This window comes from Pieris napi, chromosome 14, assembly GCF_905475465.1.
Source record: "Pieris napi chromosome 14, ilPieNapi1.2, whole genome shotgun sequence".
Lineage (NCBI taxonomy): Eukaryota > Metazoa > Arthropoda > Insecta > Lepidoptera > Pieridae > Pieris > Pieris napi.
Window position 1 is genome coordinate 800,914 of NC_062247.1, and position 17,141 is coordinate 818,054.

The 17,141-nt window shown below is 36.0% G+C and overlaps 1 protein-coding gene across 2 annotated transcripts; it reads right to left on the reverse strand.

The window, feature by feature from the left end:
* Positions 1-2,338: 2,338 nt before the first annotated feature.
* On the reverse strand, positions 2,339-17,125 carry LOC125055716 (peroxisome biogenesis factor 1). 2 transcript variants are annotated; one of them, XM_047658213.1, is made up of 13 exons: positions 16,888-17,125; positions 16,448-16,666; positions 15,257-16,373; positions 14,505-14,745; positions 13,515-13,668; positions 12,994-13,162; positions 11,784-12,105; positions 10,917-10,976; positions 9,186-9,372; positions 5,329-5,487; positions 4,119-4,237; positions 3,594-3,709; positions 2,339-3,004 (listed from the first exon to the last, which is right to left on the reverse strand). In XM_047658213.1, the coding sequence occupies exons 1-12, from the start codon at positions 16,978-16,980 to the stop codon at positions 3,622-3,624; spliced, it is 2,928 nt and encodes a 975-aa protein (XP_047514169.1). In that variant the 5' UTR covers positions 16,981-17,125; the 3' UTR covers positions 2,339-3,004; positions 3,594-3,621. The 2 variants fall into 2 exon arrangements, with proteins under 2 accessions (XP_047514169.1, XP_047514170.1); XM_047658214.1 differs by lacking the exons at positions 2,339-3,004; positions 3,594-3,709; positions 4,119-4,237; positions 5,329-5,487 and having other exon boundaries at positions 9,259-9,372; positions 10,905-10,976.
* Between the last annotated feature and the right edge of the window lie 16 nt (positions 17,126-17,141).

A 17,141-nucleotide genomic window follows, 5' to 3' on the forward strand; every position in this document is an offset into this window, starting at 1 on the left:
AACTCTTTTTTATGTCGTTAATTAAATAAATAAAAAATAAATAAGTGACGCTACCTTTTTAGGTCTGGGCTTCAGATTTGTATATCTGTTTCATGATCATTTGTCAATCTATGATCCGGCAACGCACTCGCGAGCCCTCTAGCATTGAGAGTGTCCATGGACGGTGATATCACTTAACATCAGGTAAGCCTCCTGCAGGTTTGCCCCGTTCTAAAGAAAAAAGCAAGTAGGTGATCAGCCTTATGTGCCTGACACACGCCGTCGACTTTTTGGGTTTAAGACAAACCGGTTTCCTCACGATGTTCTCCTTCACCATTCGAGCGAATGTTAAATGCGCACATAGAGAGAAAGTCCATTGAAGCACAGCCGGGGATCGAACCTACGACCTCAGGAATGAGAGTCGCACGCTAAATCCACTAGGCCAACACTGCTCGAAGTAACAGGGGTCGAAAATTGGATGCAATTACTTTTTGTTTCCGAACTTTCGATGTGAGGGTAGGAATAAAAAAATATCAACAGTGACCAATATATATTTAATGAAACAATCCATTATAAAAATAGCAACAAAATATACACTTAAGCCTCTACTAACCTAATGTTAACATTTTCTCTTACCATTTAAATTCTTTTTAATGTCACAAAATTTCACACATCAATTTTTTTTCATATTAGGCGCATAGTTCATTTTAAGTTTTTGTAATCGTAACTATTTAATAAAAAAAATATTCTTTTTTAACGTATCATACGCGTCAAAATTAAATATGTCGTCTTTATAACTCACGTTGCACATCGAAAAGAAAAAAAGGTGACAAAACATTCTTGGCGATATAAAAAATTGTATGGTTTCCATTTTTAATATTTTATAATAACCGGACTATATATTATTAATTTTTATAATAAGTACTCAATGTACGTTTCTAAATACACGCCCAAATCGCTGTTTTAGTCACCCATGACCAAAGTCTACACCAAAACAGTAAAGTGGCAGGTTGAGATTTGGAAGCTAGACTTAAGCGTGGACTATAACTCACGTACTATGTCATCATTCAATTCATATTTGACGTATGCGAGTCAGTTTCTAAAGGCCCATTTACATGATGCCATTTTCTTGTACATACCAGAGCAATAATTGAATGCAATAAATGAAGCGCAATAATTGCCGTTCAAGGATTGTATGCAACTGTTTACACTTGAAAACTTGAATGCAAGTATTGTATTCAAGTATTGACAAGGAAATAATTGCACATGCCTTTTGTTTACACCAATGCAACTATTTTAAGGAGATTATTGCTTTCAAGTATTGTCTTGTCTAAACACAGACTTGTACGTGCCTATACCATTTAATGGCGCTTTCGTGCAAGTATTGCACGTATTTGCATTGACAAATTTTTCATTCAAGTCTTAAATATTTTAGAAGAGTGTTGGAGTTTGAATATGTTAATATTAATGTAATAAAGGCAGGTAACACTTGTCACATGTAAAGAAAAAGTTTTAGTTTAGAATATAAAGAATACCTGTTTGAATTTTATATAAAAAGATAGTTTCTGTTTTTTGTCTTTAGTACTTCTATTCTAGACGCAGATAGTGTAACATCTTTGGCTCTTTATAAACATAAATTATTGTTTTTTTTAAAATAGACCCTCACCACCAGAGCTCAGTCTTCTTAAAAGATTAGAACCATCCAACAGAGAGGTATGAATATGAGTAAAAAGGTGTTTAAATTCAGTTCTGCTGATATAATAAAGTTCATTGAGATTTATCGCAGTCATGAGTGTTTATGGGATACCGAAAATGTAAATTATAAGAACCGATGCGCTAGCAGCATTTTCACAGGAATTTGAAGTTGACGGTTTCGGACCGAAGGAAGACAAACAAAATAAAGAATTTAAACTAAATTAATTTTTAATTTATTTAATTTTTATTTAATTTAATTTAACACACCCTCACTCACTGTACTCATGTTTGTAAATGAAGAGATAATTGCGTACAAGAATTGCGTAAGAAATTATTGTACGTGCTGTTTACATCAATAATAGTTTTGAAAGGAAACTTTTCCCATTGATCAAGAATGTTACGTTTTGTTTAGACTATGCAATTCATTTATTGCGTTGATATAATTGTATGCTACAGGCAAGAAAATGGCATCATGTAAATGGGCCTTTAATCTTATGGTGGCTGTACACACTCGTCGAGACACCCCGAGACAGGCCTAGTGCGAGAGTGTACAATAGAGCTCTCGTCTCGTCTCGCTTCCTCGCAGTTGGTCTCGCCTCTCTCGGTTGCCTGTTGGTTTTTTGCGCACGAGTCAAAGGGTCTCGCGAGTAAAACGAGAACAACCTGTACACACTCGTTCAATCACTCAATTTTGGATAATATTAAAACTTTATGATCCTAATTACCAATTTCTGTTGCGGTGAATATTATTCACCATCTTCTTCGCCATGGCTTCGTATTTTTTTTAAATGGTAAACGTGAAGAAGATTATAATAACTTATTGCACAAAGACAAACAGCAGCAGCGGTTTCCACGTCCATTATTAACGGTGTTTTAAATACAATTAACGTAACGAGTGTGTACAGGCTGCGCTCTTCTCTCGGTCCTCTCGGTCGAGACTCTCGTCGAGAGGCTCTCGCCGAGTGTGTACAGCCACCATTACACTTAGTCACTCGTGAACTACATACCTTGTATAGAAAATTACGTATTTAAAACCAATAAAAACCCGACTTTACAATTACAATTTACCCACTAAAAGTCCGTGGGCTTTGGGCGTCCAATAGACTCGTTTGCCCCAATGTACTATAAAAAAAAAGTTTTTTTACCTGTCTTTTATTAAGTATGTCTGGAAGATATCGCTCAAACTACCCGATGTAGTATTTTCTATTTATTAAATAAATATGAACAGTTTGAGACATCTTCAATATATAAAAACTTAAGCAAAAAATACTCTCACCACGATGCCTATAAAGCACAAAATTATACATAAATTAAAAACCGATAACCATTAAGGTCTCTGCCCACTATCCCGTAGCATACCATGACCGTGCTAGGAACGTATCAGGCACGGAAAGCAATCCGGTACGCTCTATTTCGCCCACTGAAGCGGGCCGACAGCGTTCTGAACCCGTTTACAACCCGTATGTAACCCGTATTTAATCTGTATGATGCCCGTATGTGACACGGCAGAAATCTTTTCAATACACTCGTAAGGCATCGGTTCATTCTCGTACAAATATCAGTGTTAATATTGGACATTATTCAGGCACTTAGTTGATGACGGAGAAAAGTTTTTTCAGTACTTCTGAATGTGTACATTCAAATTTAACGCATTTAAAACGGGTTTGTAACGGTCATACTCCCCGCTCAGTCACCGGTCTAGCAACGTCGCGTGCCATGCACGTAGCGTGTCCGCACCGGCAAAATATTCCCTCCGACGAATAGTTGACGGCCCGTGCATGGCACGCTACGGTGTCGGCCGGTGACGGAACGGTCTAGTGGGCATGGTCTCATACTTCTCCATACAAAGAATAGTTTTTTGTCTGAAACGGTCCTAGTACGGTCATGGTATGCTACGGGATAGTGGGCAGAGAGCTTTAGTAATCTTCATGAACAAAACCGAAACAATCAGGCGAGCGTGACCCTCTGTTTTAGCATCTGTTGCGATATCATTTTTTGTTCGGACGAAAGAGGGTCGCCTCGGAATCTTTTGTATCTGAAACAGAGGAATTAATTTTTGAAGTGAAACTTCTTTATCGGGGTTGGAAAAAAATTTACAGACATTTGTCACATTTTTCGGTTACGCGCCATCTTTTTCTTGTCCCTACCACGGTTGATCCGAAGCCATTAATAACAAAAATATATAATAACGATAACAATGATAGTAATCATTCTATTACAATTAATGAAATTCTGTAATAATCTTAGTAGTAATAAGGTAAAATGAAATAATTGTATTTGTATTCATGTCTATGATAATAAAAGCCTTTTGTTAAACTTTATTTAACCAATTTCGTTAAGTTGCATATAGTAGATCATTTTTCGAAAAATAAGGTCATAAGAAGTTTCACTTCTAACGTGTGTACACTAGTACACGCACATTTTTTTTTTTTATAGAAACTTACATCATATCATAGAAACTTCTCTGTTCCATTGAAAGCGAGGGTTTGGTTTCCTTCAGTGCAACTTCAATGTCTTCTCCATTGACTGTCACACTCTCCATACGACGATTTTCGCTGCTCATCTGAAATGTCAATTAATATTTTTCTTAGACAGGTCCTGATGGAGACTGTCAACCCTGTAATGTAATATGTTTTAAGTAATAGATATAATATGTCAGACACAGTCTGAACATCTATAAAATTATTTCATGAGGGTTTTAGCGCCACTGAGTATAATAATAATCTTATTTCTGTGTTATAACTGTTCTAAATAAAACCCATACAACTGCCAACCTTTTGACGTGATAACGTCTTTAAAATCGTTTTAGTCGGGTGACTTTTTCAGAAACTTGTGTCACACCAAAACCTCACGAGCGCGATCGCAGGTATAACGAGAGAGAGACGGACCGATCTCCCGTCTCATCTCGAGCGCTGCCAGTCATTCCGTGAATGTATGAAGAAAAATGTATATCATAGTCGAATAAGTAAACTTGTCATTTTACACCCGAAATTTATCATCAAAAGTGTGAATAAAACGATAGATGTAATTTAAAATTTGAAAAAATTGTTATCTTCATTAATTCCTTACTTCCCAAAAACTTATATCACCAATAAGACGTTATCACGTAAACATCTCGATCGTAAACCTACTTTACAAACAACCAATATTTTTTTGAGTAGAAATTTTGTTTATCCATTTTTTTTCAGCCATATATGGCGGCCTTTAATTTTTTTTGCATGTAATAAGGAGGGACACAGTAAGCAGTTTTGGCCTAGTGGCTTCAGCGTGCGACTCTCATCCCTGAGGTCGTAGGTTCGATCCCCAGCTGTGCACCAATAGACTTTCTTTCTTTCTATGTGCGCATTTAACACTCGCTCGAACGGTAAAGGAAAACATCATGAGGAAACCGACATGTCTTAGACCCAAAAAGTCGATGGCGTGTGTCAGGCACTGGAGGCTGATCACCTACATGCCTATTATTGAAAAATGATCATGAAACAGATTCAAAAATCTGAGACCTAGACCTAAAAGAGGTTGTAGCGCCACTGATTTATTTTTAATAGGAGGCACACGGGCAAGTGACTTATCTAATGTGATACAGCCGCCCATGTACACTCACTGAAAGAATTTATTAACAACCATTTTCGTTAGCCTTTAAGTAATGTAACTCACCAGCTGAGTCTCCAACCTTCCAAGTTGCGCAGTCACCAGCAGAGACTTCAGATCGGCCGGTGAGAAGCCCTCAGTCTTTTCCGCTATCAGCCGGAAGTCTACGCTTTCGTCTACTGTCACGTTCTGTGCCAGCGTCTTTAGCACTTCTTGGCGATCATTCTATAAATTATATATTATACAAGCTGACCCGGCAAACGCATTTTACCATGTGTATTATATATAGGAAACATTTTTTTTGTTTAATAAAAATAACTATCAACAATAATACAAAAATAGGGGTTCATCGTAGAGGGGAGAAAATTAAGGGATGTATGTATTTTTGTATGCTGAATCAATAAAAAAAAGTTATCCAAAAAATAAAAACAATTATTTTGGTGTGGACACCCCTCATCACTTAGGGGTTTGAAAGATAGATAGTAGCTAAAAAATTTCATAAGAATCGGTTTCGGAGGAGTATGGGAACGAACACTGTGACACGAGAGTTTTATATATTAAGATGTATAGCATATCTCAGCTTTTGTCGTTTGAAAGACCACAGAAGACCTTGAAACTTGGTAATACGTGGGCATATTTCTATTTCAAGTAGACACAGGGCAAGACAGATTCTACAAGAGTCTATACAAATTTATAAATGAAACAGACATATTATGTTTTGTCTTCATTATAATGTAAGTGGGCGCTCCTATTTCGCCATAACTCTTTCCATGTCATATGGAGCAAGATAATAGTTGCAACATATCATTTCATCAGGGGGCTCATTTGATGTTAAGTGATACCATGGACTCTCAATGCCAGACGGCTCGCAAGTGCGTTGCCGGCATTATAAGAATTGTTCTTTTTTTTATATAGAACAGGGGGCAAACGGTCAGGAGGCTCACCTGATGTTATGTGATACCACCGCCAAGGCTACTCAATGCCAGACGGCTCGCAAGTGCGTTGCCGGCCTTTTAAGAATTGGTACGCCCTTTTCTTGAACGATCCTAAGTAGTGTTGCCCAAAATCGGTCTTGGTCTTGCAGTCTTGGTCTTGTTCTTGCGTTTCCGCGAGACCAAGACCAATACCAAGACCGCCTTATTATAGCAAGACCAATACCAAGACTGAACCCTGCAAGACTTGAGCAAGACAATACTTAAGCCTGCAAGACTCTTGCGTCTTGCAGTTAAGACAAACTGAGATTTGGGCGTTATTAAGTAGGTATTTGGTTTCAATCCCGATTTTGAGAAACGTTCCCCAGTATCAAAACCGTAGGTATCACATATCCTAACACTAAACTAAGGGCTGCAGTTGGCAACGTGCCGCTCGTCTGAAAGCACCCTGAAACGTATTGTATTGATTGGGTAGGTAAGTACTTATTATATTTCAACAATTTATTAAGTAGCGTGTTAATACTCACAAATCTGTTCCCACCATCCCATGTGATAAAATTTACCTAGAATAACTTTATAGCAAAGTTCATTACTTGTAGGTAGCTTGTATCTACCTATAATATGTTATGCTTGTTTATGTCTAATGTGCAGATCTAACGTTAGTACTCGTAGGTTGGTATGTGCTTAAAATTATAGCTAACAAAATTATATAAACATCATGTAGGTTAAATTAAAACTAACAGCGAGTCGAGTAGGTCTAGTAACAGTTTCTACAGCACCCAATATTATGGTACAGACGCCAGCACATCAAGCTACTAATAAAAATAACCTATCAAATTTCTTCAACAGATTTTCAAGTTTATCGCTAAGGAATTAAGGTTCAAAGTTGATTGGGGAAATGTGACGTTCTGCGAATAAACTGTTGGTCGGTCGGTGTATTATATACCTACTTATTTGATAATTTACCGACAAAGACGCCGTGGTTTGCAACAAGTGTATCACAGCATTTGACACTGTTTGAGCGCCGCATTCGCCGACAAAGAGTACGGACAGAGGCACACAAATTTTTACCTATTTTGGTAGGGTTGGTTGGCCTTAAATGACCTTGAAGATGTCCCAGCAGTAGGTAGGTATAAATTGAATGCTCTGAGTTTCTTTTATTTAAATACATTCTCACACTGGCTTGAATTCGAACACTACAGCGTTAAAAGCTGTCGGGCGAGATGATAATTAATAACTAAGTAGGTATTGCATCTATTGAATTGCGAATATTTTGATTTCGAAATAATCATTGTTAATATCGGTAAATGTGTGTGATATACCTAGGTACTAAAATGTGAGCAGTAAGATTGAAAAATGTATATGCCATGTCAGTGCTTTCAATAAATTTATTTTAAAAAAGCTCTCTAGTAAGATTTAGAGTTTTCCATTCAATTACACACAAAAAATTATTGAAAAACAAAAATTATGAAAAAGATATTTAGACTGAGTACTTAGGAAATAAGTAGAAAAAATATTCTATCGTGGATACCGAGTTATTAAAAAGTGGATAAACGTTTTGTTTACTTAATTTTATTTTTCTGTGCTAATGCCAACATTGACAACCCCACCAAAATAGGTAAAAATTTAGTCCGCTTCTAGACTTTGTGTTGCCGCCGTCGCTTTCATGTCAAAGGTCGCCGCCACTGCCCATGTTCTAAAGAATAAAATAAGTTTCCGGGTGCTCAGAACGTACGCAAATAGATTATGTTGTCCTCGCAAGGAAGAATGTAGTCGTAAGGATAGGTAAATTTTATAAAAATTGTTGTAAGTAATAAAAATATACCTAGTTTATATTATTATTACCTATTATACCTTTTTAAAGGAAATTGCACTGCAAAATTGGAAGTGGGTGATTTTAACAAACTTGAAACGTGGAAAAGCTCCAAATATGAGCGACGTTATATTGCTTTACGCATTTTGTTTTAAAATCACACATTTCCAAAAATCGAGATTTGCAGTGTCGGTTTATCAACTTCTATCGTACCTACTCTAGTAGCGACTATTGTCTTCAGCGATGATTTACTAAATAAATAAAAATAATCGTCGTGTAGGTACGACGATTATTTTTCTAAGGAATACAATTTCGTTGTAGTAGGTACCTACATCATTTCTTACTTACACATACTTTAACGACAGTACCTACGTAGCAAAGCGCGCTAGTCACGAGTAGGTACGCCAAATTGCCTAAAAAATGTACCTACGCACACTGTAATGAAATCTGCTAATCTCAACACACTGCCTGTAGCCTGCCTGCTATTATTGGTTGATGAACATTGTACATTGGTGAATGCTCCAGGATAGCCCGCAAGCCCCCACAAATAGCAATAGGCTAATAAGTATTTGCAAGTCTTGCGAGACTTGCGAGACTCTTGCTGCAAGATCAAGACCAAGACCAAGACGGAGAGCGCAATACCAATACCAAGACCAAGACCAGGTGTATTGACGCAAGACAATACCAAGACTGGCCTAAGTCTCGTCTTGGTCTTGCATTTGGGCAACACTAATCCTAAGTCGAAATGGTACTGAAAAACATCAGTGGGCAGCTGGTTCCATATAGTGATGATTAAATAACGCTCAGTTGTGGAATGAAGGACGTCGAGGTTATACAGGTGGAATTTCGTTTTCTACACTCTTTTCTTGATTTCGCGATTAATTTTCTTATTGACGTTCATAAGTGTACATTCTTCTTATAGTGCCATCTCCTTTCGAAGGTTGGCAATCATCATAACTTCTTTAATTTTGAATGCCGCTTCTCAACAATGACTTGCTGCTATGCATGATCATAGCACCAAGTCATTGTTGAGAAGCGGCCCTTCATCCATCTAAGGTTCTTCATCCATCACGTGCGTCTGCGGCCAGGTCTCCGTCTGCCCTTCGCCGTATATGATTAGTTGAAGGAGCTCGTATTTTACCTAAATGAAATCGCCCACGAAGACTCTAAGAACTCACCAAATCCGGCAAAGCACAGTAAATATGGCGTTCGATCCTTCCAGCTCTCAACAAAGCCGGGTCCACCAGGTCCGGTCGAGAAGTGGCAACTACAACTGGACCCTTCGCACCCCCTTCGGCCCCATCGAGCCTCGCCAGTAATTGGTTTACCACTCGGTCGGTTACGCCGGTTGAGTCGTGACCACGTCTGGACAAAGCATTGTAGTTGACATATTTATATATTTCTAGCTGCCCACGCGAACTTAGTTTCTCCTTAATGTGATTTTACTTAGCCTAAGAGTTGATTTACACAGGGTCAGTAACTGACTACAAATTCGAGGCAAGTCAGTGCTGACCCGAAAAAACCCTGTGTAAACTGATTTGAAGTCAGTACAGTGGCTTGAAGTCAGCGCTGACTTGAATATTCGGACACGAATATTTTAAAGTCAGTTGGCGCCCCCCGCCACCCGCGCACCCCCGCGCCAGCCAAATAAACCCCGTGTAAACAGACAAGTCAGTGCGTGGTTAGTCACTGCCACTGCGTTGTAGAGTGACCACGTTTTTTTCGCTGGCGATAAAAATGAAGTTTAGCGAAGACGAAACCATAAAATTGGTGCAATTATATGGCCAGTTTGTACTCCTCAGGATCATCAAATCGCAATTGCTGCAGCAACTAAGCAGAGCCACCAGTTTCGTTTCTATCGTCAATCCATTTTCTTACCCATTGTCGTTCATTTTTAGTTATCTCATTTTCTACCATTTCTATTAACTCATTCAACAGCAAAATTGATAAATTTTTCAACAAATAATTAAATCGTCGTTTCAGTTGTTTTCGCGCGCGTCGATTCATTTTTCCCACTGACTTCACACACGTGTGGTCATCGTGAGAAACGCACCACTACTACTTACTTCATGTAAACAGTTAAAGTCAGTCGCGGCGCCGACTTTGGCGCTGCGACTGACTTGTCTACTTACCCTGTGTAAATCAGCCATAACTTTCTAGTACATACCAACATGGAACATTTTGCTATGCTACCCAGAGACTGTTCGGTTTTTCGGAATAAAAACTTTTTAGGTTGTTCTGTGAATTTTTCTCTATATAACTCAGGGTTCTAGACAAATTAACAAATAAAACATAGGGGTTGATCGTATAGGGGTGAAAATTAAGGGTTTTATGTATTTTCATTTAAAAAAAAAGTTTTGTCTAAAAAATAAAAATAAAAATTTAAGGGTTTGAAAGATAGATAGTAGCCGATACTCAGACTTACAGAATATATATATAAAAAAATCATAAAAATGGGTCTAGCCGTTTCAGAGAAGTATGGGAACGGACATTGTGACACAAGAATTTTATATATTAGAATACCATAAACAGACATTGATAGAGAATAATGTACATATTATTTTAGTTATAGCTATTATGGAATACATTTTATTTCACCGTCTATTGTATATAAAATGGTTGTATGTAAAGTCGGTTTACGGACGATCGTTTAACGTGACAACGTCATAACAAAACATTGATGAAATGATTGCATACTTAAGTCTTCGAGTGGAAGAGAGATAGATGCGACGCAAGCGTATTATGACCGTAATTTATTAAGAATAAATAAAATCTTAAAGTAGGGACCGCTAATCGACAAAGAAATACTTGAGAAATAAATATGAGCGCCTAATTAACTAATCATAAAATGTTCAATTAAATTTGCATAAAAATGAAGTGTTCGTGAAGGTACTTACAATAAAACTTACTTGGGCGCGAGACTGTCGAATTCGTCAAAGAAGAGAATACACGGACGCTGCAACTCCGCTCTGCATGATAATTCATGATTAAATAACACTTTATTTATGTGTAAACATAAATATCCTTACTCTAAATAAAAATATGTCTATTTTCTCAGATTTTTGGAGTTTACTCCTTAAGAAACCATTTTAGGTTATAAGGCCCGGTACGGAAATTTTATGAGGAGTAAAATCAAGTGTAACACGAAAAGTTGAGGCGTTATGTAGAAAGAGACAAACATATATATCTGTAGGATTGAACGTGTAAAAAAATGAGATGGAATACATTACACAGACTTTTATATTTTGAATTCACGTTTTGACAGCCACGTTACAACATTGTCAGTGTTTACAGGTGTAAAATATAAAAGTAGATTGTTTAGCGTGCCAAAGAGTTTTGTCAATAGTAATGGTCAGTGAAATTAAAACTAAAAAGATTGTTCATTCTTATTCTTCTCTTACTATAAAGGTATCTTTGGTCACAGAAAGAAAATCCTATTTGGGCATAGATGATGTAGGTACGTTTTATTACTACTACAAACATTTATATTATAAAAACATATATTCTTACCACCTTTAGTATGAAAATATGGTCGACAGCCACAGAACATTATCGCCATTTTATCGTTCGTAAGGAGTAAACTCCAATCGTGGCGTCGTAGCTGACACAATATACATACTACAAAAGTACATATATGAACTTTTCCGTTTGACACTCCCGACAAGATCGCTCTTACATTACTATAAACCAGTGGTTTCATATATATATATATATATATATATAAACGTGTACACTGTACATATAAAATATATATTGAGAAATAATAAAATACTAACTTGTCAAAAATATCCCTAACAGCCTTTTCGCTTTGTCCAATATATTTGGAAAGTAGTTCCGGCCCCTTCACAGTGAGCATTCGCATATTAGCGGCCCGGGCCAAACAAGACCCCAAATGGGATTTGCCCGTCCCAGGCGGGCCATACAGCATGACCCCACATCGTTTAGAGGGGAATAACACTGGATACATGATTGGCCAGAAAATGGCTTCCGTGAGCTGCCGCTTAACGTCCTCCAAGCCTCCCACTGGAGTCCAGATATCTAGTTCTTTGGGTGTTTCTTTTGTTGCTTCGTTGAGACGTGGTTTATCTGTTGATGATTCTGTAAAGGTATTTCTTTTTCTAACTTTTTAAATTTAAAATTGAGCAGTGTTGGTCTAGTGGCTTCAGCGTGCGACTCTCATCCCTGAGGTTGTAGGTTCGATCCCCGTTGATGTTAAGTGAGAAGTGGCCTTTTGGAGGACACGCCTACAGGAGATGCCTGTTTAAACGCCGTTTAAATGAACCCATATTCAACTTTCTAGGAAAGATAATTTTAATTAATTTAATTTTAATTATATAGTGGGCAGTAAAATTATTGCTTATTGTAAAGTTTCACACCAGGGGTTTATTTTATTTTAACTATTAAGAATATGGAGAAGGGGTAAGGACTTCCACTCCATTGCTACAAGAAATGACGATCCAAATTGTGCAGTGCGGTAAAAAAATAAAATGTTTATTATGGAACACAAGATACAGGTATCACTTATTCCACGTCATTAAATTAGTCCCTACTCATCGGCAAAGAAGACAGAGGGTGTAGGCCGAGAGAAAAAGCCGGCGTAAATCATTTAAAATAGCAAATCATCATACAAAATGACTATGTTAAACATCACTTATTTTAAAACCAGTACCAGCCCTGCGATTCTGTAACTCACTTTTCGAACTCACACAGCGGTTTTCGCATCGGCGGTCGCTCTGAAAAGGTGGGAGCTTATTGTTTATTGTTTATCAGAATGCCAAATCATAAAATGACTGCTTCACGACTGATTTCATAGCGACCGCCGATGCGAAAACCGCTGTGTGAGTTCGAAAAGTGAGTTACAGAATCGCAGGGCTGATGTCAACGACGAAGAGATCAAACTCCAGCATCCTTCTATATAAGCGTTGTTTGAAAGGGGATGAGTCAGGTATCAGAATACGCATGACTTCACCAATAGTAGAAACTTACTTTTCTTCTTGATAGCTTTGAATATCTTCTTATTGAGGTAGTCCACGACATCTCGCACGCTGGAGCCGGCCGTATCCATCGCCATCCTGATGACGTCATCGTCTTCAACAACGAACGACTCGCGTACTTTGTTATTTAGTAAGTGCTTGAACAACTCCACCCTCTCGTCCTAAAATTAAAAATCACAGTAATAAGTAAAATGATTAATTATATAGAACAAACGCAAAATATGTAAACAGACAGGACGGATTAGCTCTCGAGTGTGTTGCCGGCCTTTTTAATTAATTTCAGTTAGTCAATACACACATTTCAATCAGTAAGTATTGTTGTGTGTATATGGTTACACCTTCAGCTGTTAAAAGTTGACTGATTATACCATAGAGAGCCATATTCTAGAAAGTCAATCAAACTTAATCTCGTATCAGAAGCAGTCAAACCATATTTATGAATGAATATGTATGTTGTTTTATAAATATAATAAATTTGCGATAGAGTAGATCCATATAAAAACTAAAACTTACTTGATCAAGTTCAGGAACGTCAAAATGGCTGGTGAACAGAGGTTTCCCGCCAAACTCTCTCAATACCGGATGCAAGGAATGCATACTGAGTGATGTCATTATTACACAGACTCCAGAACACGACTGCAGCATGTTCTTAATACAAATTGCCAGTCTGTAATATCAAAAAAAATTAACTGAAAATTTATTATGAAAGTTATTAACTTTGATTGTGCACAGGGCCAGTTGGCAGTATGACTCCTATGTCATCTGTGTCGTTATATTTCGTCATAGTCGTAGAATAGTGACAGATTTGACTAATAGTAAAGTTTTTTGTCATAACTTTTTGAAGTGAAACTTCTTTATCGACGTATGGGTGAAATTTTGTAGCAAATCGTCACGTTTTTCGGTTACGCGCCATGTTGCTTTTTGAAGTCAAACTTCTTTATCGGCGTTGGAAAAATTACCGTCACATTTTTCGGTTACGCGCCATCTTTTTCTTGTCCCTACCACGGTTGATCCGACGAGATTAAAAGGCATTAATAACAAAAATATATAATAACGATAATTGTAATACACGCACACATTTTTTTAATTCATATTGTTATTATGAATACAATAGGCATACAAGCAAACAAAAGGTTTTGTTTTGAAAAAATATAATAACATTATGATATAATAACATGAGCGTCTATTAAATCCGTCACTTTACGGACTGATTAATTTGAAATTTAAAACACATGATTTTTTTTTTATGTAGCCGTAATATTTAGTCAATGTAGTATCCAAATATGATAAAATTGGATTTTGGATTTTTATCAAAACTGACATTCTTTCATTTTTTCAACAACAAGATTTCGGTCAAACTTTATTAAAATAAAAAATAAAATATGTTTATTATGGAACATAAGATACCGACAGATATTGTCAGTCCAGTCAACATAAAAAAGGTAATTAAGGAACTAAGCGTCACCATCAATATCATCCGATAAAGCATTAACAAAAATTTACCTTTGATAAAACGCAATATCTTGCGGCGAATCGCCTTCCATATTAGGCGATACCAACGCATCAAAGTCATCACAAATCAATACAGATGGACTATGCTCCTGGCAAATTAGTATTGCCTTGCTCAATACTTCTGGAATATCTTTCCGGCCCTTTAGAGGCCGACAATGAAGTACATGGGACCATAGAGTAAGGTCCTTTTGGACTATATGACAAAGAGATGTCTTTCCACTGCCGCTAGCACCTAAAATGTAATTTGTTTTTGTTATTATTTATAAGAAAACTCAATTTTTTTTTTTCAGATTGAAAGATACGAAATGCCTAAACTGTAAATGACACATTACTTTAACTTCCTTTAACATGCCCAACTGTTGACATAGTATAATGTATGGAGAAGGTGCTCAAGCTAAGAGCTCAAACCAATCAAATTATTGACTGGCCCGCTTCTATTCCACTTGTGTTAAGTTTAGACTATTATTTTTATAGAGTTAAAATATTTAGTTAACTAACAATTTTGTTCTATTTTCTAAATTAAAATGATAAATTAAAAATGTATGTTCAATACAATAAATTTAAATTCAACACAAATAGACATATATTAAACATTTCTGTGTCATAAACTCTACATAGACAAAATATTGACTGATGACTAAAATATTGTTTTTTATCTATACTGATAAAAAAAATTTTGTATACCCCACAAGCATAATTTCAGCCTATTTTAGAAATTATTAAATATGTAATGTCTTACCTACCAGTAATTAAAATATTACTCTTTATTTCAGATACTCCTTTAAAACATGCCTCCCGATGAATTTCAAAATATATATTTGCAACTACTTTTTCAACAATATTTTGCATTGATCTCATAGATCTACAATAATTTTTGAAATCATATTCTAATTTTGAGGGCACATGTTTTGGTAATTCCAATTCAGCATCTGTCAAACTTTTCGCAGACACAGAACAATGTCTGAATGATTCTGAATTTAACATTGTGTATTTCAATTTCTCTGGTTTTAGCTTGAATCTTAAAAATCCATTTGTTATTTGATTATTTTGCTTCACTATGTTGTTGTTTATTAAAAACTGTTTCCCTGAATGTGTGTTATCAACAACACATTTTTTAAACTTCTCAATAATATCAATTTCTGTTTGAGTATTGTCTGTGTATGTAATGACATCAATATGTTCGGGTTGTTCTGCCTTGTCACCAATTAAGGTAAATATGATCTTCATACCATTTTCTATATTAATTATTGCATTTAATGACTTAGGTATTAAAACAGAAGGTATATTTTTGTTATATACTTCATGAGAAAGGCTTCTGAATATCACATTATCTACTGGAACTATTTCCACACACAAATCATCAATTGTATTTGTGGTTTCATTTTCATCTTCATTACGATTTGATAAATGGCTTATAGATGGAATATTCTGCATTGTTGCTAGTATTACTGTCAAATCTTTGTAGATACTACCTATTAAGTTCTCATGTATGAAAACTGTATATGGATGAATTAAGTTCTTGCCTTTTTTACCATCACTATCAATAGCAAGAGCTCGTAAAACCAGTCTGCTTGGTACAAACAAATAAGGCCGAAGTATACCCTGATTAATAAGACCAATATTGTTAAAGGCCTGTTTATTGTTTTGAGTTGAAGCACCTAAGGTATTGCTCTGATTTTGAACTTTATTGAAAACATCTACCTTTACTATAATTTTACTATGATTGACCAAAAGGCCTGTTTGCTTTGGTGTAAAAACAATTGGAAGTGATGTTGAAATCCATACTACTGCTTTTTGATGAGAGACAACCAGCCTTAATTGATCAAGGATTCTATACTGAAGAATATCAGCATTATGCTCCTAGAATTAAATTTATTATTTGTAGTGTACAAAAATCTCTAAAACTAAATTTAGACTATTAAAATGTATTTTACCAATATTTCTTGGTCATCAGGACTTTCTGTGTCAATATACAGTTCATCCAAGACTGGAACATCTCCATATGGAGACACAAAAACTTCAGCACCCTCATCTAAACCTAGTAGCTTACTGTGAGTTGGATTGCATGATATGTAACCTTCCGAAACATTGCTGCTGAATACTGCCCATAATAATATATGTTTTTCCTTATACAAGATTTGTATACATTGTGACTAAAAAATAAAATAAAGTATATAAATGTCGTATAAACAAACATTAACATGATAAAGCAATTTAAGCAAATAACCTTGACCCTATCTTATCATTTAAACGAAAACATAACCTATTCTGCACAAAAATCAACGAAATATATAAAAACATAGAACAACTGAATTCGGCATTCATTGGCTTACATCTGATGTAATTTCAGAATAAATTGAGACATTCTACTTACTTGTTCTTTGTTGGCGCTGTATTTAGGACTTATGTATGCAAAACAAGTTCGTTCGTGGGTTAATGACACTTTTAATCTTACACCGCCTAACATTTTTCAAAAATGAAGTTAAACATCAATATGTTTAGCTGTTTCTAATTATAAATTATATAATACCTATTAATTGATATGGTTAACATTATATTTTGAAAACGGTATTAGTTTTTATAAACAACACGACAGCTGATAATGACACTTCATAACCGTTTGTTTTA